Source organism: Carcharhinus amblyrhynchos, chromosome 12 (assembly GCF_965287045.1).
Source record: "Carcharhinus amblyrhynchos chromosome 12, sCarAmb.v2.hapA, whole genome shotgun sequence".
NCBI classification, from domain to species: domain Eukaryota; kingdom Metazoa; phylum Chordata; class Chondrichthyes; order Carcharhiniformes; family Carcharhinidae; genus Carcharhinus; species Carcharhinus amblyrhynchos.
The window spans coordinates 42,508,876-42,532,597 of record NC_137335.1 but is presented as its reverse complement, the minus strand read 5'-3'; the positions used below and the strand labels follow the sequence as shown (position 1 = coordinate 42,532,597).

At 39.6% G+C, this 23,722-nt stretch overlaps 1 protein-coding gene across 1 annotated transcript in view; it reads left to right on the top strand.

The window, feature by feature from the left end:
- The window catches only part of sptbn1 (spectrin, beta, non-erythrocytic 1), a 260,511-nt gene that overhangs the window by 102,046 nt on the left and 134,743 nt on the right, over positions 1-23,722 (top strand). The window contains exon 3 of the mRNA XM_080200448.1: positions 1,699-1,892. Coding sequence (XP_080056574.1) covers positions 1,748-1,892 — 145 coding nt within the window. The 5' untranslated portion in view covers positions 1,699-1,747. The remainder of the gene's footprint in view (positions 1-1,698; positions 1,893-23,722) is intronic.

Sequence of the window (23,722 nt, the reverse complement as noted above, 5' to 3'; positions counted from 1 at the left end):
GTAGGAGAATTTGGTGAGAAATCCAACAAGTTCTTTTGGGTGGCATCTATCATTTTGATTTCCGAGTGTGGTGACCACAGTTTGCCAATTGGTTTACATGGACTGTATGCTTACTGAGTAAAGTAACTTATAGTTCTGTATATGCCTCTAATGGTATAGCTGCAGTAGAGTTTAAAAGTTAAATTTTGTTTAATTAATGATGTGTTATTTGGTTAAAGTTCATGAGCAGTCCTATGACTCTGTTCATCTACTCTCTAAACTCTCTCTTTAAATAAAAATTAGGATCCATTGAACCAGGTTCCATCCTGGGATCTAACCAGTCTGGTGGTAACATCAGCTGGCTTCATAACACCGGGTACTTTAAATATCCCAGATATTTAAATAGTAAAATATTTCTCCTTGTAGTGTCCTTGGTGTTTGACAGCTAGCGTGAGGCTGGATCCAACACTTCTCCTTGAATTAGTGAATTTTCTTTAGCTTGTTGCTGTTATGTATTCAGATTTCAGTTTTGCATGGCATATAATGTATCAGCTTGCATGGGATAGCCCTTTTTCCTTCTCCATCTAGTTTAAATTACTTAGAAGGGCTGATTCTGTCCCTCATTAATTTTAGGGTTCTTGCTTGGTTGAAATTCAACCCATCTTGAAATCATTCTCTTTTTATTTCAAGAAAAATGTTTCAGTTACTATTACATCATTGTATATTACATATTGTATCAGTTGACCAGCCATTTGTTTTCAAACAAATTGTGAGGAAACTTTACTATATAGAGGAAGCATATCTGAAAACATGGCCAGATTTTTACTGGTCCGCTCGCCACAGGAATCAGTGAGGGGCGGAGTGTGGGAGGATCTGTTAACCTTGGTTGGGATTTTATGGTTTTGACATTTGTGAGGCCGTAAAGTCCCGTCCAGTATCTCCTACTGGTAAATTCCATGGTAATCCTCAATGTTCTTGTCCCTGGTAGTCTAGATACAATTTCTGCCTGAGTTATTAACCCAGTACACAAACCATCACTACTGACCGTTCTTTTATTTCCTTTGGGTATATATTTTTCTTTCCCCTATATGCACAATTATAGTTCCAGTTAAATTATTCAATCTGGTAGTTTTAGTTTTCTTTGATGCACGTAGCTTTTTTTTGTATTAGCAGTTAATTCCTTTCATTTGCAAAAAATTTCAGTCATATAGTGGAACAAAGGAAAATTCTTGTTAAGCACATATAACACTTGAGTAAAGGTGTTGTACGCAGGAAGCCCAATTCCCAATTACAAGTAATATTTTTGAATGGAGGCTTTGCAAGCTTTACTAAATATCAGTTTTCTTTATATAAACAGTTAAAATATTGCACTGATTTAGTGGGGGGTTTTTTTGCTGTAGTGTTTTCTGTGAATTTACAGTGGCTTCATTTCATTTCACGTTGAGTGGTGACAATTGCACTGGAGCACAAAATCGAGACTGAATATTTTGACAGAAGTATTTTTTTCATTCCTGTGCTGCATTCACTGATGCACCTTTCTCAGTCAAGTCACATTGCTGCAGTCTGTGATATTTCTATTTATGTGCTGATCTGCTCTTGAGCCAGATCAAATCACAAATCACAAATTTGAGATTTGTGTAGTTACATGTGCATTTACAGTCACGATAAGATAATATATAATGAAACTGTGTTCTGAAGTGCTGTTATTTTTTTCCCCAGAACGTTTTGTGCAAGGCAGCTCATGACGAGGAGCAGCTAAGGAGGAACAATGACAGCAATAGCGACAGACTACGACAACATTGATATTCAGCAGCAGTATAGTGATGTCAACAATCGTTGGGATGTTGAAGAATGGGATAATGAAAACAGCTCTGCCAGGCTGTTTGAAAGATCCCGTATTAAAGCCTTGGCAGGTATGTGACATCTACAAAAGAACCCTTATGGTCAGGTTGAACTTACTGAACTGAAGAACATCCATTATATCTTTTTCCTTCCAAATTATGCCAATTTGGACCTTTTTCTCATCTTTGGAACACCATTTACTACGTACTTGGCGCACATTATGTTCGCCCAAGCGAACGTACATTGTGTGCTGCAAGAGAGTGACTGCTTGAAGGTTATTCAGCTTTAAGGCACGCCAGACCTGATACCAATACAGTCCTTTACACACAGGCCCACCGTCTAGCTTGACTACTTGCATAGTAATCAGGATTAGAAGCTCTGCTGTTTTTCAAAACTATATCCTTCCTCTGCACTCCCTTCCCACCTATAAAGTGTGCACTGTTAATGACTTTGGAAATTATGTTATGCCTCATTACCGTAAAAATGCAGTGTTCCTCTCAAATTCCTTTTTGCTATTGAAGAAATTGTTTTACGTAGTTAATGTCCCTGTTCTACAGTGTGAAATAGTGAAAAGGAATGACTATTAATATATAATTGTCACTTGGTTAATAATTCAGTATCATGGCTGAAAGAGTTTCTTTATTTCTGAATTGATGAGAATAAAATCTGAAGATTCTGGTTTTGAATTTTGAAAAGATTGGAATAAATCTTTTAATATCTGTTCAGTTTTTTTTGGAAACAGGATAATTGATCTTACAACTTTTAATAATATACATGCTTATATCTTCTATTTCTTATGCGGTCCTTTAGCTGATGGCCCACTTTGATTTCTGTAAACTGGAATGGTCTAACTTAATGGGCATTATAGAAATGTATGCTATCATGAGGCAAATTAACTTGGGACCTGTAATCACTGACAAGGCGTTATTGTACTTTATAAGTTCTTTTATCACACTGGTGCTCTGAGGTTGGCTGCATTCCTAAGTATGAATGACCTGGCCTGTAAGGGAACCAGTATTATAAGCCCACATCAATATGTTATTGAATTCAGGCTCCCAGAATGGTATGCATTTGGACAGTTGTGCTATTTGAAGTTCCACTGGTTTCCAGTGATGAAGTTGATATGCACCTGATGACAACAGGGCTTTTAACCTGGAGAAACATATGCCTATTTGTGGAGGTCTTTGATGAGAATAACTGATGTGAGCCTGGGGAAGGACAGATTGAAATTATTGATGGTCAAAGAGATGCAATTTGAGGTTTAAGGATGGTGCTCCAATGAGGCAGCTCCAGTCTTTCTTTGGCTTTCCTTATTTTCTCTCTTTCTGTTGTTCCCTTTTTTCTCCTCTTTGGCTCTCCTTCTTTATTTCCCTCTGCTATTTTGTGCTCCATTCCTCAGAATTGGAGGAATGGAGCACAGTGTCCCATTTTCAGCACTGCAGATCTAAAGAGATAAAATTAATCTCATGTATGCTCAGAATAATCGAGAAAGCATTTGTGGGAGATGTTCAAAACAGAATTCAGCATGATATAAAACCAGTTAATGGCCTTAAATGACCAGAGTTATACTTTTAAAAAAAAAAGGAAACTAAGACGTATGAGACAACATTAAACTGAAAGAAAAGCAAGAAGAAATTACTTAAAAGTAATAAAAAAAAGACAAACCCTGATAAACAGGAAAGAACAGGAAAAAGGGAGTATGAAAAGAAAGTTGAAAAGGATATCAAAATCAACCTTCAATAATTTATAATTTTCAGGAAGAGAGTAGTCAAGGGGCTAAAAAACTTAAGGAAATGGTGGATATGCTAATTGAGGAAGAGGTGAGCATGCCAACAATTCCAAGAAACTAATATTGGATCAGAGACCCGGACTCACCAAAATTTAAAGCAAGTAAAATGACCATAATGAGACTAATAATGGTACTAAAGAGGGACCATTTCCCACAACTAGACGAAATAGGTGAGAATGTTGTAGATGCCTTAACTAGAATCTTCCAAGTTGCACTTGATTCAGGAAGGGGTCCTTTTAGATTGGAAAATTGTGCCTATCGTTCCACCATTTAAGAAAGACAGAGGAGAACCAAAGAATTACAGATCAATTAACCTAGCACCTGTTGTTGGGAAATTGCTAGATTCTATAATTAACGATAAGATTACATGTTCCCTCTTAGATGTGTACAGCAACCTGGAAGTTCCCCTGCAGACCACACACACATTGGCCCCCACATGTATGTGGCCTTGCAAATAAAAATATAGGGCCTGTGTACTTAATTTTTTTGTGACGTGTACGGCAGATTTTTTTATGTTGCTGAACACCTTATGTATTTCAGCTGATCAGAGAGTATCAGCATGGATTTGTCAAAATTTGATCACATCTGATGAACTTAAATATTTTTGAAGAGCCGATTAAAGTAGCAGACAGGGATTGTCTTTGGAAGCTACTTCATTTGGACTTCTACAAGACCCTCACAAGTGACTGTTAGCTGAAGTTGAAGCTTATAAAATTGATGGCAAAATATCTTTAGGAATAAAAGTAGTAAAATGCTGGAAAAGCTTAGGAGGCCTGACAGCATCTTTGGGGAGAGAAATAAAGTTAACATTTTGAATCCTTACGACTTTTTCAGAGCTAAAGAGAGAAATTTAGATTTTGTATTGGATAAGAAAAGGTGGAGAAAAGTAGAAGGTCAGTGATTAGTGGAAGTTAGGACAGATTGCACAAAGGAATGTAGGGCACAAGACAGAGGAAGTTAATGGCAATGTGAAGGACAATACAAGGTGACGGTAGTGACACCCTATTGGACTCGACATTGAATTCAACAACTTTAAATATGATCTTTCTCTTCTGAATTGAGCCCTTTTTTAAAAAAAATCCAAAAATGTTTTGGCCCAAAGCAACCCACCCACCATGCCACCTATCATATTTGTTAAGTTTTGCTTTTAGTGAGCAATTACTTTTGTTCTCCCAGTAATATATTCTGCTATCTAACTTTTTATGACATCATCAGCATCTTCTAAGAACTTCACACGGCCATTAACACATTCTTTGTCTTATGCACTACACATCTTTGTGCAATCCCTCCTAGCTCCCACCCACCACTATCTTCTACTTTGCTTCAGCTGAGCCACTTCTTGTACAGTATAAAATCTATCACATTTCTCCCTCTTTAGAAGAGTCGTTCAGACTCAAAACATTGACTATAATTCAGCATCTGTAGACAGAGAAACAGAGTTAGAGTTTTACAGCACAGAAAGAGGCCCACCATGTCTGTGCCAGCTATCAAGCATACATCTATTCTAGTCCTATTTTCCAGCACTTGGTCTGTGGCCTTGCATGCTATGTAATTTCAAGTGCTCATCTAAATACTTAAATGTTTAAAAGTTAAAGTTTATTTATTAGTCACGAGTAAGGCTTGCATTAACACTGCATTGAAGTTATTGTGAAATTCCTCTAGTCGCCACAGTCCAGCATCTGTTTAGGTCAATGTGCCTAACCAGCATGTCTTTGAGAATTTTCAGAAATGTTGTAAAGGTTCTTGCCACCCTCCACCACCCTTTCAGACAGTGTTCCAGATTCCCACCACCCTCTAGGTGAAAAAGTTTTTCCTCAAATCCCTTCTAAATTCCAGCCCCTTACCTTAAATCTATGCACTTTGGTTATTGACCCTTCTGCTAAGGGGAAAAGTTTTTCCTATCTACTCTATCTATGTCCCTCATAATTTTATACACATCCATCAGGTCCTCCCCTCAGGCTTCCCTGCTTGAAGGAAAAAAAGACAGCCTAATCAGCCTCTCTGCATAGCTCAGCGCTTCAGCCCAGACAACATCCTGGTGAATCTCATCTGCATCCTTTCTAGTCCAATCTAGTGCAGCATTTTTCTGTTTTTATTTCAGATTGCTAGCAGCCACAGTATTTTGCTATTATTGACCGCATTGGGAAATTGGCTGAACAGAAGAGATGTAGAGTAGGGTTAATGGACAGGTATTGTAATTGGCAAGAAGTGGTCAGTGGTACCTTTCAAGAATCTATTTTGGGACCTCAACTGTTCACTATTTGTATTGACCTAGATGATGGGATATAATGCCACGCTTCCAAATTTGCCAATGACTCAAAGATGAGGCAACATTGTAGCAGTGTAGATGGAAGTGTAATATTATGAAGAAGTCTTGATGGATTAAGTAAATGAGCAAAATGGTGGCAAATGGATTTCAATGTAAAGTCTCCATTTCAAATATTAAAAGCATATAACTAGGTACTTTCTCAACAGGGAAATGCTGCCAAACATCCAAAGAGACTTGAGGTCCATATGTGTAGTTCACTAAATTGGTATGAGCAGAAAATAATCAAAAAGAATAATAAAAATCTTGGCTTATTTTTAAATTTTAAGAAAACTAGAATGTTAATGGGGTGAGTGTAGCTGACATTGCCAACATTTATTTTTTGTCCATCCCATTGCCTTGAGAAGGTGAAGATGAGCCACCTTCTTGAACCATTATATTCAATATTGTGTCAGCACACTCAATGTTGTTAGGGATGGATTGCCAAGATTTTGATCCAGGAACAGTAAAGGAGTGGCAATAAATCAGGTTAGTGTGTGACATGGAGGACAACTTGTAGGTAGTGGTTCGTCTGCATCTGCTGCCTTTGTTTATTGAGATGATAGATAGTGAGTTGCTATAATGCATCTTTTAGATGGTTTGCGCTGCTGCCATTGTGCATCAGTGGTGAAGGGAGTGAAAGTTGAAGTTGGTGGATGGAGTGCCAACCTAAGGACTGCTTTGTCCTGGATGGTGTCAAGATTCTTGAGCATTGTTGGAGCTGCACAAATCAGGCAAGTGGAGAGTATTTCATCACATTCCTGACTTGTGCTTTGTACAAAGTGAACAAACTGGAGAGCCAGGAGGTGAGTCGCTCATCTCAGATTTTCCAGCCCCTGACCTGCTCTTTAACCACAGTATTTATATAGTTGGTTCAGTAAAGTTTCTGGTCAGTGATAACCCCTGGGATGTTGGATGGTAGTGAATTCAGTGATGATAATGTTATTGAACATCATGGGAACATGATTCTATTTCCTCTTGTAGGTGGTATGCTCAGTAAAGACATACCATATTCCTAATCTTCATTTTATGAACGCTTCGAACTTGGCCATTTTTATAAAGAAAAGCCAATGTGCTGCAAAGATATCTGCTGAAGATCACATGACCTGACTTGTCTATTCAAACACACTCTAACAGAGACAAAGGCACATGCCAGACTAAAGGCTGACTACACTACACTATCCTGAGATCATTAAGAGGCATTCCTGAATTCAATGGGCCTTTATTGAAACAAAGGAGGTGGTTGAGCTATTACTACTACTATATACACACACACACCACACACGCACACGACTGTTATACAACCTAAGACCACCATATTTGGAAGTAGAACTACCATTGTGAGGAGTTGCAGGGTTGGGCAGCCTTGCTTATTGCTTTTATTCTTCAAAGTGCTGTCTGTAGAAAGGTGATAGCAGTAGAGATGGTAATAATATCTATGTCTTAAAAAACTAGAGGTTGGAACATGGCAAGGTCCACCAATACAACAAACTGACTTCCTGCTAACCAGACTGCAGGCAACGTAACTTCATGACCTGCAGAAAATCCATCCCTTTGAGAGATTCTTGAAACAGTTTTGGCATGTGATTCTTAAATTTACCTGAACTATGCTTCAGGGGTAAAGATGTCTTCATCAGGCCTGCAACACACGTTTTCTAGAACAAGAGAATCACGTGAATTATGAACACTCCTTCTCAAATACAACTGATTATCAAAAAGAAACAAGGATTGCAAAAGTTCTCACTCACCCTCCCCATAATAATGCCCATTGCCTGGCACTTACGTGATGCAAAGGTTACTTGCCACTTAAGTCATGAATTGGTTGTTTTTGGATCTTGCTGCACGCAGATACATACTGCTTCAGTCTTTGAGAAGTTGTGAATCTTACTGAAAACTCGCAATTATTAGCAAATATTCCAACTAATGATTTTATGTTGGGAAGAAGTTCACTGACGAAGCAGCTGAAGATAGTTGGCGCTAGGACATTGTCCTGGACTGATATCCTCGAGCTGACATGATTGGCCTAACAACTACAACCGTTTTCTTTGTGCTAGATATGATTCCAACTGGTGGCGAGTTTTCCCCTTGGTTCTCATTGACATCAATTTTGGTAGGGCTCCAAGATACCTCACTTGATCAAGTATTGCCCTAATGTCAAGGGAGGTTTAATTCTTATGTCATTGTTTGGGCCAAGGCTGTAAAGAGATCTGGGGCTGAGTAACCTTGCTTAAATAGAAACTGAGCATCAGTGAGTAGGTTGCTACAGAGTGAATGTCGCTTGATAGTACAACACCTATCACTTCGCTGATAATTGACGGTAGATTGGAATGGCACAGCGGCACAGTAGTTAGCACTGCACCAGGGACCTGGATTCGATTCCTGGCTTGGGTCACTGTGTGGAGTTTGCACGTTCTCCCTGTGTCTGTGTAGGTTTCTTGCGGGTGCTCCAATTTCCTTCCACATTCTGAAAGATGTACTGGGTCTGAAAGATTTGGGTACGTTGACCCAAACAGGTGCTGGACTGTAGTGACAAGGGGAATTTCACAGCAACTTCATTTCAGTGTCAATGTGACCCTTAAATAAACATTAAACTTTTGGTGATGAGGCTGTAATCCAGATTGGATTTGTACGGTATTTTGTGGACAAAGACATGCCTTCTAATTTTCTACATTTTCCGTTGAAGCTGTACTGAAACAGCTTGGTGTGGGGCACAGCTAGTTCTCAATTAGAAGTATTCAGTGGAACATATTGTCAGGACACATAGCCTTTGTATATCCGATGTGTTCAGCTCTTCCTTGATATATGTGGCACAAATCGAATTGTCTAAAGACTACCAAATCTGATGCTGGTCCTTCAGGCGGCCAAGATTAATCATCCACTTGACACTCCTGGCTTATCCTCCTCTCGTGAGCAGCAACATCAAAAACACTGGTTATTCATTTGTTTACCCACAGGACAGCAGTGTCTGCATATAAGCATAATTGAGTAATAACCAATATGACACCTTGAGGATGATAAGATGTTGCACAAAACAAATACTTCCTTTAACTTACAAGAATGCACTTTTTATATGGGTCTGAATGATTTGATTTATTATTGTCACATGTATTAACATAGTGAAAAGTATTGTTTGTTGCACGCTATACAGAAGAAGCATACCATTCAGAGAGAAGGAACCGAGAGAGTGCAAAATGTAGTGTTAGTCATAGCTAGGGTGTAGACAAAGATCAGCTTAGTGCAAGATAAGTCCATTCAAAAGTCTGATGGCAGCAGGGAAGAAGCTGTTCTTGAATTGGTCAGTAAGGAACCGAGAGAGTGCAAAATGTAGTGTTAGTCATAGCTAGGGTGTAGACAAAGATCAGCTTAGTGCAAGATAAGTCCATTCAAAAGTCTGATGGCAGCAGGGAAGAAGCTGTTCTTGAATTGGTCAGTAGCTGACCTTAGACTTTAGAGTCTTTTTTCCGAAGGAAGAAGGTGGAAGAGAGAATGTCTGGGGTGTGTGGGGTTATAATTATGCCAGTTGCTTTGTCAAGCATTGGGAAGTATAGACAGAGTCAACAGATGGGAGGCTGGTTTGCGTGATGGATTGGGCTACATTCATGACCATTTGTAATTCCTTACGGTCTTGGGCAGAGCAGGAGCCGTACCAAGTTTGATACAACCAGAAAGAATGCTTTCTATGTTGCATCTATAAAAGTTGGTGAGAGTCGTAGTAATATGCTGAATTTCCTTAGTCTTCTAAGAAAGTAGAGGCACTGATGGGTTTTTTTAACTATTGTGCTGGCATGGAGGGACCAGCACAGGTTGCTGGTGATCTGGACACCGAAAAACCCTTGACCCTTTGTACTTCGTCCCCATTGATGTAGACAGGGCATGTTCTCCTTTACACTTCCTGAAGTCGATAACAACCTCCTTCATTCTGTTGACAATGAAGGAGAGATTATTGTCGCCACATCTGTTCACCAGATTCTCTCTCTCGTTCCTGTACTCTGTCCTATCATTGTTTGAGATCCAATCAACTACGATGGTGTCGTCAGCAAACTTGAAAATCGAATTGGAGGGGAATTTGGCCACACGGTCATAGGTGTATAAGGAGTATAGTAGGTGGCTGAGAACACAGCCTTGTGGGACACTGGTATTGAGGATGATCATGGAGGAGGTGTTGTTGCCTATCCTTGGTCACTATAAGTTTAGAAAGGAGCTGGGTCCATTACCAAAAACTTTGCTTACTGAATAATTTACCTGCTCTTGAAATATGCAAGAGGAGACAGGTGGTAATGTGAGTTTATAAAAAAGGAAACACTGGAAATAGACCAATGGTAATTGTTGTAATTTTTCTATTTCACCAATTATGAACTTTTTATTTTAAATTGTGTGCCTGAAATGATAATTATTATAATAATTAACGAATTGCAAATGCAAGTTGAGACCTTCTAATTGTAGCCACTTCCACTTTAAATGTTTAACAAAGTGTCCAATTGCACAGTGGAAGCAGATAGCAGATTATTTGCTGAAAGCAATCTTGAAATTGGCATGAATTTTTAATATATTCTAAAGCTGATGTGCAGTTAAATTAATGACTAAAAACAAATGTTGGTATACATGCAAGTTTCAAAGAGATGTGAGAGGTGGATTTGGAAAAGCCGCAGGGATTTTTGAAAGCCTCATTAGAACATGGAACACTACAGCACAAACAGGCCCTTCAGCCCACAAGTTGCGTCGATCGTATCCATACCTACCAGGCCTATCTATAACTCTCAATCCCATTAAATCCCATGTACTCATCCAAAAGTCTCTTTAAAAGACCCCAGCGAGTTCGCCTCTACCACCAGCAATGGCAGCCGATTCTACTCACTCACCATCCTCTGAGTGAAAAACTTACCCCTGACATCTCCTCTGTACCTGCTCCCCAGCACCTTAAACCTGTGTCCTCTCATAGCGACCATTTCAGCCCTGGGAAGTAGTCTGCGAGAATCCACCCTATCTATACCTCTCAGCATTTTATGAACCTCAATCAGGTCGCCTCTCAATCTTCGTCTCTGCAGGGAAAAGAGACCTAGCTCCCTCAACCTGTCTTCATAAGGCATGCCTCCAATCCAGGCAACATCCTTGTAAATCTCCTCTGCACCCTCTCCAATAGCTTCCACATCCTTCTTGTAGTGAGGCGACCAGAACTGCGCACAGTACTCCAAGTTAAGCCTATTAGCCTAGAAGTTCAGCTACACAACTGTTTTTTAGATACTAGCTGAATTATTCAGCCACAAAAGCAAAGGATACTCATTACAAGTGGGAAGTTTGCTATCCATTGAACATACAAACATAATAATTCGGAGGATGAGTAGGCCACTTAGCTGCATGAGCCTGCTCAGTTATTCAATAAACTCATGGCTAATCTGATTGTAGCCTCAACCCCATGTTCCTGCCTGTCCCCAATAATCTTTCAACCCTTTGCTCATCAATAATCCATCTAGCTTTGACTTTAAAAATATTCAAAGATTCTGCTTCTAATACATTTGAAGAAGAGTTCCAGAGACTCGTGACCCTCAGAGAAAAAAAAATCTCATCTGTCTTAAATGAATGACCCCTTTTTAAGCAGTGACCCCTAGCTCTAGATTTTCTGAGAAAGAAAACATCTATTCCACGTCCAACCAGTCAATACCTCTTAGGATCATTAAAGGTTTCAATGAAGTCGCCTCTTGTTCTTCTAAACTCTAGTGGATACAAACTCTCCAACCTTTCCTCCATAAGGTAGCCCTGGTAGTAAGCCATCACTAAACTGCTTATAATGCATTTCATCTTTGCTTAAATAAGGGGACAATGCTCCAGATGTGGTTTGGAGCGAAGGAGGATAAGTGAGATTTGATGGTGTTAGAATATGACGGGATTAGAAAAGGCAGACTAAGAAAAGCAGTTCCTATTAGCTGATGGGACAAGGACTAGGGGCCACATTTTTAAGACTTTGGATAACAAATATCTGGAGACTGAGAGGATTTTTCTTTACACAGCCAATGGTAATGAGCTAGTACTTACTGCCTACAAGGGCACTGGAAACAGCGATGATCAATAATAGGAATTTGCACAGAAATTATGAATCTGGCATAGGGATAATTAATAACCTAGCAGTGGAAAAAGATTGGATAAAAATGATCATAATAGGATAGAATTTTATACTGAGTTTTAAAATGATATATTTGCATCTGAAACTAGGCTCTTCAATCTGAACAAAGCAATTGACGTGGTTACGTGGAGAAATTTGGGTAAGGTAGATTGAGAAACCAGATTAAAAAATATGAAGGTGGAAACATAATGGCAAACATTTAAAGAATTCATAATTCACAACAATTGTGTATTGCCTTAAGGATAAAAAGCTCAAGGGAAAAGTAGTCAAACCGTGGCTAACGAGAAATTATAGAACGAGTGATATCAAAGGGAGAAGCTCATAATCCTGCCAAAATGATTAGCTAGCCTGAGAATTTGATGGATTTTAAGATTAGGTGCAGAATGTACCATAAATGATAGTGATTGAATAGCTAGAGATATAAAAGCAGATAATAAAAGCTTCAATAGGAATATAGAATAAAAGAGATTAGAAAGAGTAAGTGTAAGTCCCTTAGAGGCAGTGACAGGAGCAATAACAGAATGGAAGAGACAATAAAGAAATATTTTATATTGGCCTTCATAGAAGATGCAAAAAAAAAGAAGCAGCAAGGAAATAAGGGTGTAGTGAAAATGACAAACTTAAGATTGATGCGGAGATGTCAGTGTTGAACTAATGTGGTGTTGAGAGACTTCAAACTTAAGGATATTAGTATTGGTAAAGAACCACTGCAGGTGAAATTAATGGGACTAAAAGCCAACGAATCCTTTGGACCTGATGACCAACGCACCATGGTTTTAAAAGAGATGGTTGCAGAAATAGTGGATACACTCTCCAAAGTTGCCTAGATTTAAGAACAGATAATGATAGATAGCAAACACAATCTTGATTTTCAAAAAAGAAGGGGAAAACAGGGAGCTTTAACATAGTTTACAAGGCATAAACAGAATGGAAAATACTATAATTTATTATTGGAAAGGTGATGACAGGGAAGCAAGCAATAGTTGGATTGTCAGTACAGATTTTTGAAAGGGAAGCCATCTTTGCCAAATTTTTTCAGTTTAAAAGGTTATGACATGGTGACTAAGGGAGAAATGAATGGATGTGTGCATTTGGATTTTCTAAAAGCATTCAATAAGCGATTATTACATAAAATTAAAGCTTGTGGAATTGTGGGTAGATATTAGCATAGATTGAAGACTGCTAAATGACAAAAAGCACAAGGGTACAGCTTGTAACCAGTGGACACTTCCTTTGGAAAAGCAGGCAGCATAATTAAGGACCCCACACACCCCAGACATGCTCTGTTGCACTTTCTTCTGTCAGAAAAAAGACTCAAAAGTCTGAGGACTTGTACCAACTGACTCAAGAACAGCTTCTTCCCTGCTGCCATCAGACTTTTGAATGGAACTACTTCGCAATAAGTGGACCTTTCTCTACATCCTGGTTATGACTGTAACACCACATTCTGCGTTCTCTCCTTTACTTCTCTATGAACATATGCTTTGTCTGTATAGTGCACAAGAAACAATACTTTTCATGTATACCAGTACATGTGACAGTAAATCAAATCAAAGATCAGTGATTAACTTCAACTACTTAAAATCTATATTAATAACTTGGTTAAGGAGGAGACCAGTCTATGTTTCTAAGTTTGCCATCAATACAGAGTTTTTTGGTAAAATATGAAGAAGTCATAAAGAAGCTGCTAAATGTTTTAAACAGATAAATAAGTTGGCAAGAATATGGTAGATGGAATGTAAGGTGGAGAAATGTGAAGTTATCCACCTTGGTACAAAAATAGAAAAGCAGAATATATTTTCAGTAAGAGGCTGGGAAATGTTCGTTTTTAAAAGGGATCTCAGATTTTTACTTAAGTAATGGTCCTAAGCTAATCTCCCTTGGGGGACACCTCTTTGTATCAACCTCCAGCCTGAAATAATTGGCTTAAGGACAGAAAACAATGATTTGCCGTTTTCTATCCTTCAGTCAATTTTTTAACTTGAGTTAATGCTAACTGTTCTATTCCATGAGCCTCAATTTTGTTAATCATTTGTCAAATATTTTCTTAAAATCCATGTACCAAACTACTTCCATCAGTCTTCTCTGTTAACTTTATCAAAAAAAAGTATTAATGAAACCACAACTGCCTTTTACAAATCTGTGCTAATTCTCCTTTCAATGTAACTGTAATTCTTTTCTTTTGATTATTGTTCTAAAACCTTATCCACCACTGATGTTAAACTGAACAACATATGATGAGTGCCTTTATTGTCATGTTTGCCACATTCCAATCCTCTGGCACCATCTCAGCATCTCAAAAATTGGAAAAATATGGTAAGCCCTTCTGCTATCTCCACCTCTGGTTCCCTTAGCAACCTAGGATGCAAGCCATCTGGACCATGTGACTAATCTGCTCTTTGCATAGGTAGGATGTACTGGAATGACAATTTTCACCCCGTCCATTGCCTTTATCATCTCTACTTCTGTCAATATAAATACTAATACAAAGTGATCATTAAGTGTTCTAGCTTGCCCTGCTCCCCGCCATTTTTGTCCCTAATAGATCCCACTGTTAGATTAGATGTCAGTAGTAAGCCGCTTAATACTTGCTTACTTTTGACATCCTGATATAACATTTTTGGATTTTTTTTATGTTAACTTCCATCTATTCACATTGTTTCTATTTGCTAGCCTCATTTTCCTCTTCTTCCCCTCTCAACTTATTGTATTTGGCCTGGTTCTTGTTGAGGAATTACTTGACATGCATCCTACACTCTCTTTATGTCTCACTTTATATTCTACTTCCCTGACTTTTGTTCCCATGCTTTCCCAGGTGTTGGAATGTACCTTGTCTGTCCCTGAAACATCTGCACTCTAAAGATCATGCATTGTTTCATTACAGCTTTTCCTGTCAGTCTTTGGTTGCATTGTACATTGGTTAGATTCCTTCTCAGTCCATTCAAGTTAGAACTTCTAAATTGGAAGAGGGCTACTTTAGATTGTTCCTTGTTCTTCTCATTACTAACCTAAACTTTGTGAAAGAACGATCAGTTTTACTGTAATGTTCTCTACAGACACCTAATCCATTTGGCCTATCTCATTTCTCAAATCCAGCAATGTGTTATCCTGAACACATTTCAGAAATTCATTACCTCTTTCTAACATTGATTGGGATAATGTTTAAATAATTAAAAACCACAATATCACCACTTTAATAGTTCCTGCACATCTCTGATTTCCTTGCAGATTCGCTCCTCCATCTCTCACTCTTTGGAGGCCTATAGAATATCACCAGGAATGTTATCATACCTATCTTGCTTCATAGAATCAGACAATGCAGAAGGAGGCTATTTGGCCCATTGAGCCTGCAATGACAACCCAGGCCATATCCCTGTAACACCACAAATTTACCCTGCTAACATCCAGACACAAAAGGGCAATTTAGCATAGTTAATCAACCTAACTGACAAATCTTTTGGAGTTTGGGAGGAAACTCATGCAGATATGGGGAGAATGTGCAAACTGCACACAGTCACCCAAGGCTGGAATTAAACCCAAGTCCCTGGTTCTGTGAGGCAGCAGTGCTAAACCAGGCAGTATGCCTTTAATGACTGTTGTCCATTGGCTCTGACATCCATTGTTATGAAGTGCTTTGAAAAATTAGTCATGGCACAAATCACTTTCTGCCTCCCAGACTACCTGAATCCATTACAGTTCGCCTATCACCGCAACAAGTCCACAGCAGATGTCTTCTCCCTGGCTCTACGCTCAATTCTGGAACACCTAGATAACAAAGACACCTAGACTACAGCTCAGCTTTTACACCATTATTTCTACAAAACTCATCTCCAAACCATGCCAGGATTTCGGCTCCTCCCTCTGCAGCTGGATCCTAGACTTTCTAACCCACAGACTGCCATCAAAAAGGATAGGAGGAAACAACACTACCTCCACGATCATCCTCAACAGCGGTGCTCCAGAAGGCTGTGTCCTTAGCCCCTTATACACCTCTGACCGTATGGCTAAATTCCCCTCAAACCCAATTTTCAAGTTTGCTGATGACACCACTGTTGTGGGGTGGATCTCAAACAATAGTGAAATACAGTACAGGAAAGAGAGAGTGAATCTGGTGAACTGGTGAAACGACAGTAATCTCTCCCTCAGTGTCAACAAAGCAGAGTGTCATTGACTTCAGGAGTTGTAATGGAGGGCATGCCCCTGTTACATCAATGGGAAAGAAGTAGAAATGATTGAGAGCTTAAGGTTTTTAGGTATCCAGATCACCAACAACCTGTCCTGGTCCCTCCATGCGGATGCTATAATTAAGAAAGCCCACCAATGCCCCTACTGTCTGAAGTGACTAAAAAAATTTGGCATGTCACTACAACTCTCGCCAACTTTTACAGATGGACCATAAACTGCACTGGTTCTGGTTGAATCACCACTTAGTGTGGCTCCTGCTCTGTCCAAGACCACAATAAACTACAAAGGGTTGTGAATGAAGCTAGTCCATCAGTCAAACCAGCCTTCTATCCAATGACTCTGTCTACGCTTCCAGCTGCCTTGGAAAAACAGCCGGTATAACTAAGGACCCTACGCACCCCGGACAAGCTCTCTTTCACCTTCTTCCATTGGGAAAAAGTCTGAGGACACGTACCAGCCGACTCGAACAGCTTCTTCCCTGCTAACTTCAGACTTTTGAAAGGACCTACCTTGCATTAAGTTGATTTTTCCCTACATCCTAAGTATGACTGTAACACTGCATTCTGTGCAGTCTCCTTCCGTATTTATGGTATGTCTTGTCTGTTTAGCACGCAAGAAACAATAGTTTTCATTGTATACTAATACATATGATAATAACTCAAATCAAACAACCACTGTGCCACCGTGCCTACCCCTACTTCAAAGAAATGGTTATTGTCCCAGCTCTCTCAAGGACATCATCTCTTTCCAACTCGACAATACCCCACTGCTGAGTACTAGATCTAAACTGTCCTGTTCCCAAGTTGCTTTCTTGAGTTACTGGTCTGAAATAGACCACAGATCTGTGTACATGCAATTAGGGAATTGAAGTGTTTGCCATTTCCACTGCAAGATTGGTTTACACAAGGTTGGGTAGCTGTTGTTGGCTGTACTCAAGAAAATGAGGCTTATATGCGAATGGACACGTGGTGAAAGGACTACAAACAGGCTAAAATTTGAAAATATATTTACCTAAACACAGAGCTGGATGGAACGAAAGTGCTTCTCCCAACATCATTTCAGCATATATCACCTGTCGTTATGTTTCATCCCTTAATCACTGATGATACGTCTTCCCCCTACTAAATCTTCACTCAAACCAATCCACCAAACTCCCCCAGTTGCTGTTGTTAACTGCTCCAATCATTAATGCTGCTGATCTACGTCTTGGAATGTTTCAGTAATTTAAGAACTTACATTTTATATAGTGCTTTATATAGCCAATTAAGTACTTTAAAGGCTGTTAAAGGTGCTATATAAATGCAAGTCGTTGAATTATCTGTCTGTGGGGCAAGATGTATACTTTTCATACTTCATTTACAGGAGTTCCTCAGAATCGTGTCTAAGCTCAACCATCTTTAGCTGCTTCATCAATGACCTTCCCTCCATTTTAAGGTTTGAATTTATTGCACAATGTTCTGTAACATTCATAACTCTTCAGGTACTGAAGCAGTCCATGCCCAGAAGCAGCAAACGTGGATAGCATTCAGGCTTGGGCCACTAAAAACTATGGTCAGAATGTTACGGCTGTTCACGCCAACAGGATTTTCCCATCCTGCTGCAGTGAACGGAAATTTGACCAGGCACCAAATTCTCTGACCTCGCTGCAGTGTGCAAATGGCGTAAACAGTCAATAAACATGCCATTTGACTACAATTGCAAGAGCGAGGCTAGGAATTCTGTGGTGAGTAATTAACCATGTGACTTCCCAAATCCTGTCCACTACTTACAAGATACAAGTCTTGTCAGGAAAAGTTTCCACTTGCCTGTACGTGAGCTGTTTCAACAATACTCAAGAAACTCAACACAGTGGCACAGTGGTTAGCACTGCTGCTTCACAGCTCCAGGGATCTGGGTTCAGTTCCTGGCTTGCGGCAATGTCTGTGTGGAGTTTGCATGTTTTGTGTCTGCATGGGTTTCCTCTAGATCTCCAGTTTCCTCCCACAGTCCAAAGATGAGCGGGTTAGGTTGATTGGCCTGTCTAAATTGCCCCTTTAGTGTCAGGGGGATTAGCGGGGTAAATATGTGAAGTTACGGGGATAGGGCCTGGGTGGGATTGCTGTCGGTGCAGACTTGATGGGCCAAGTGGCACTGTAGGAATTCTATAATTTTGATGATTCTGGACTAAGTAGGTTGCTTGATCAGAACCCATCTTAAACATTCAACCACCTCCACCAAGGCAGCAGAGTAAACACCCACAAGTGGAATTCCCTCTCTAAAGCCCTGCGGGTATATTTGCATCAGGTGGACTGGAGCATTTCAGTAAGTCAGCACATGCCCACTTTTTCAAGAGTAGTTAGAGATGGGCAACACATGATGGCCTTGCCAGTGACACCCCCATAACATAAACAAATAAAACAACATGGGCACCACTTCATAAAGGACATGAAGGCTTTATAGAGAATACAGAAGAGATTTACTAGAATAGTTCTAGGGTGAGGGATTACAGTTATGGGGATACATTGGAGAAGCTAGATTTTCTCTTGGATCTGAAAGAGTAAAAAGAAACTTGAGAAAATATAATTCTGTGATGGTTCATTTTTAATTTGAGAGATCCTGTATCTAACGAGATCACCTCCTGGTGGGTCCGTCTTACCAAGGTTGTAGTGCATTTGGTAGCGGTGGGGGACAAGAAAGGAAATACAACATTGGATTCCAAAATTTGTTTAAAGAAACCATATGCAAGGTTTCATGTTTACAATGGGCCATTTAGCAGCTCTTAACCATTGTAGAAATGAGCTATTGAAATTGCCTCTGAGTAGGGATTCCACTCCTGATTGTCAACCAGCAACTTACCCTGGTATGTATATCTGGATGTGGGATTTGGCTAGGCAGTGGCACTTATCAGGACTATTTTATTTTTAATTTATTAATTCCATTCTTAAAGTTACAAAGCCACGCTAATATTGGACCAGGCATACCCAAATCCGTTCTTTGCTTGCTCCAAAATCTAGATTCAAATTCCAATAGAATCCAATTCATAGTCTCCACAATAGAGATAAACAAGATCCAAGCTGACAAGATAAGGCATTGCACCCCATCTTGGGCTTGATCTGACGTGCTTGATCCTTGAAACTTATCAGGACTAAATAGCCTATACTACCACTCGCTCATTGTCAAGGTTAAACGTTGAATGCTCAAAAGCATGCTGCAGTTATAAGGTATGCATATTTTCTGCATTTGCTTTTGAAATTCTGCCAATATTCATATCATTGAAGTAACAATGTGCATCACATGGTGTAAAACATTAACTACCAAAGCGTTTAAGTAGTATTTAGTGAGATGGCCACTAGCTTCTCAAGTATATGTTTTGCACGGCTAGCAGCAATTCCTAAATAAACTTGCCAGATCCATTGAAGCCCACAGCTGTGTATATCTAGTAAAACCAGTCTTTTGTAGCCATTGACCGTAGTGAAAATGTGTCTTTAGCCATGGATTCAGCTTGTTTGACAAGTTTTAGCTGGAATTGCTACTAGCTAACTGAGACACGTATATCAGAGAGTGGTGATATCCCAAAGCCAGTGCAAAAGCACTTGAGCTTTATTAGAGTTTCTTCAAAATGGCAGAATATTACTATTGAAAACATCATCCTCTGAAAACTGAGCATAGGTGCAGCTTTTAACCTGTAGAATCAATCCATAGTCACTAGATGAATTATAGAACAGTTCACCCTTTCTATCCTAACAATTTTTGCTGCTTTTGCGTTTTCTCATTTCCTCTCATCTGTTCTAATTGCATATGCATCATCTGGAGTGCATAATTGTTCTACAGCACGTGCCTGCTGGACGCATAGTTTTAATAAACATTCAATGACAGGCAGAACAATTGGGGGAAGAAAGCTATACCCAGTCTGTCCTTTAATGAGCTCAAATCAATACAAAAAGATGCTTGATTTTAACAAGGTGCACCTGATAGAAAAGGGTGTGGGCAGTTGAAGTAACTGCAGTGACTTATTTGCAGTGATTTCTTTGCCCTCCCATGGGTAAGAATTTTAAACTGCGCTTTTGGTCAGGGAAGCACAGCATTCACCTGAAGATATCAGGATTCTGTTCCAGTGACATCATTTGAGATTGATCTACTACTTTAACCTCAGGCCTGGTCTTGGCGGCAAGCAATAGAAGCACAAATAGAAGAATTGTTTTTGGTTTTCTTTGTGAGCCAGGAAGAGCAGGGATACTTCACTGGATCACAAAAGCAAAGAACAGCCATGCCCACTGACCTTCCCAACCTGTTTGCCCTAGGACCTTTCCATCAGGACCCACCAACATCCGATAACTCAGTCTTACTCCCACCTGCCAATACATTAATCCTTCCCAGCAGGTGTGACATTTTATACCCTTGCCATTACAACCATCCAATTGTGTGTTTGCTTCACTCATCACCTGCTTCCACTTAACATTTAACATGAATACAAAAGCAGGGATGTACTGCTGCAGTTGTATAAGGCTCTGATCAGACCCCATTTGGAATATTGTAAGCGGTTTTGGGCCCCATACCTAAGGAAAGATGTGCTGCCCTTGGAGGGGTCCAAAGGAGGTTCTCAAGAATGATCCCATGAATGAAGGGTTTATCATATGAGTGGTTGAGGAATCTGGGTCTATACTCAATGGAGTTTAGTAGGATGACTGGGAGGGATGTAATTGAAATTTACAGAATGTTGAGAGGCCTAGATAGAGCAGACATGGAGAGGATGTTTCCATGAGTGGGATAGACTAAAACTCAAGTGCACATCCTCAGAGTGAAGGGATGCACCTTAACACCTAAGATGAGGAGGAATTCTTCAGCTAGAGGGTGGTGAATCTGTGGAACTCATCATTACTGAGGGCTGCAATTGAATTTGGAGACACAAGATCAAATGAACTGTATTTCAGTCCTAAGTGTCTCAGCATAACCTGTTAAAATGTTCTTGTGATGATACTCATTTAGATAAGCTGTTGCTTTATATTTATCACCACAGCACCATTTCTTCCAGCTCACACGCACGCACATCCCATGTAATGTCACGGGACTAGTAATCCAGAGGCCCAGCCTAATGCTCTGGGGACATAGTGTTCAACTCCCACCCGGGCAGGTGGAGAGGAATGGACCTGTGAAGATAACACAGCTTGGGAGTAGAAAACTAAACTGCCATGTATCACCACTAGCAAGGTATATTTATTTATTTATTATTTATCAGTATTAATAAGATTTATTAATAATAGTAAGGTTTATTAGTATTGGTAAATCTTAGACACAAACAGAAGGGAAGCAAGAAACTGGTGAATCTACAGTTTTTTATTTTTAACTGATAAGGTTTACTGTATTCTTAAAGTTTAAAGTAGTACATTAAGTGGTGGTGAGGATAAGTATTAATTTAAAAAATCTTTTAAGAATGCAAGTATTTAGCTCATTGTCAAGCGGCAGGGAGGACTGAGAGCTGAGCAGTGCGTAAAAGCAGCTAGTGAGAGTGGCACACAGGCAGACTTTGACATGTGACGTCATGAATAAAAGGTAACGTTGGCACAAGGGAAGGAGCTACTTGGTGAGTGATTCTACTTTCTACCTACAGCTCTCTAAGCTTTGATAAGTAGCCTGTCAAGCAAAATACAGTTAAGGCAGGGCAGCTAGGCCGCATGGAACGCACACTTTGTGATGTTGTAAATTGGATATACGTCCCGTGGCCTAGACAACCATAAATACAGGAAGTTTCACCAGCTATAGAAACTTGAGCTCTGGATTTTGTTACGAACCATCTTTTTCTTCCAAAATTTGGAAAGACTTTACTTTATCTGGATGCTTGTAAGATGATCTAGATTTTCTTAAAGAAGGTCATAAGTCACCTTTGGACTGGGACTAACAATGCCTTATCCGAGATATCACTTGGCCAGTATGGTACTTGATTGGGAGAATTGTTGCACTACAGATGTTTTAATTGATGAGGAAAAACTGGTTTAAAGGGAAAGACTAGTGATTTACTGTAAATCACATGACAGATGAGCTTTAAGTTATGAACTTGGGCTGAACTGAGAAAGCTTGCCTTGCTTGAAATAGAATGGTTAACAGAACCCATGTGTGTACGCATCATGTGTAATGTTATTCTGGGTCTAATGGTAGTGAGGGTGATTAATTGGTTGCTTCAGTGAGTACATTAACTCTTTAACCAATGCGGTGTAGTAATGGGGCTACATAATCTATACGCTCGCTCATCCCTGTCATGACAGTTTCAAAACTCGAGCAATGACAGGAGTTACTGACGCATTTGTGAGGCTAAGAACTACATGGAGAGCATGTTTAGAGGTGGTCATACTACATATTAAGAGAGAGTGAGGGTGACCCCTAGACAGTAATGCGGGGGGGGGGGACGGGAGGGAGGAAGGTGCATGAGGGGAGGCTGGAGAGCCAAGATAGGAAGCAACATTGGGAGCTAAGGGGACTGCAAGCAGAAGCACTGGGGTAAAGATTTTGTGAGCAGTTAGGCCGTAGAAGAGGAAGTCAGCAGCCACTGACGTTAAAATGAAACTGATAACGTTAAATGGATATAGTGACACTATATTAATAATATTTAAGCAAAATAGTGTTCAGTGAGGACTTACTTTACAGTGGTAGAATATTTCATTTAAGTTGTATTTCACTATTTCAAAGCCACTTCCTTGCTACATTTCATTCGATGAATAGAATTTGTTTTCTTAACAAACATGATTCAACAAAAGGTGTATTTTTGTATTTCCAGAAAATGACAATTCTAAGCTGATCTTGGAAGTAAACTTGGAAACTGGTTTGTGCCAATGTCGGGTTGATCAGGAATTTTTAAAACCATGCTTTTACTCCATTAAAGTTACAAAGCCCAGAGTGGACTGGGCAAACTCAAATCCATTCCTTGCTTGTTCCAAAAACAAATTCAAATTGAATCCAATTCATAGTCCACTACAGAGAGACAAACAAGATCCAAGCTGACAAGAAAAGGCATTGCACCTGATCTTGGGCTTGATTCAATGCTTGATCATTCCCAAAAGAAATCACGAATGGGGAGGCAGCAAGTGGTGGCTGGTAGCACCCTATTGATTTAATGTGTGGAGGTAGAAAAGGTATTATGCACCTACCACACTTCACATTTTTTTTAAGACTACCTTTTCAGTGGTGGCAGAAAGGTCCCTTTTAAGGGCTGCTGGTTAGGCCTGCTATTGATCTGGTTTTCCAAAATGAAAGCAATTTCAGTTCACGGAAAGTCAATTTTAGTGAGGAGGCCCACATGGAGCTCATTTTATATCTAAAACAGCTGCACATAAATGAGCTTCTCAGCCTAATTTGTCTAGATTGGATGATGAATTTGTTTAAATTTGGGTTGTGAATAAACTTATGGGTGAAACATAAAATGCTGGATATACTCAGCAAGTCTGGCAGCATCTGTGGAGAGAAAATAGTTAACATATCAGGCTGAAGACGCTTCATCAAGTGCACAGCTCATATTTAAAAGCTTAGAAAGATC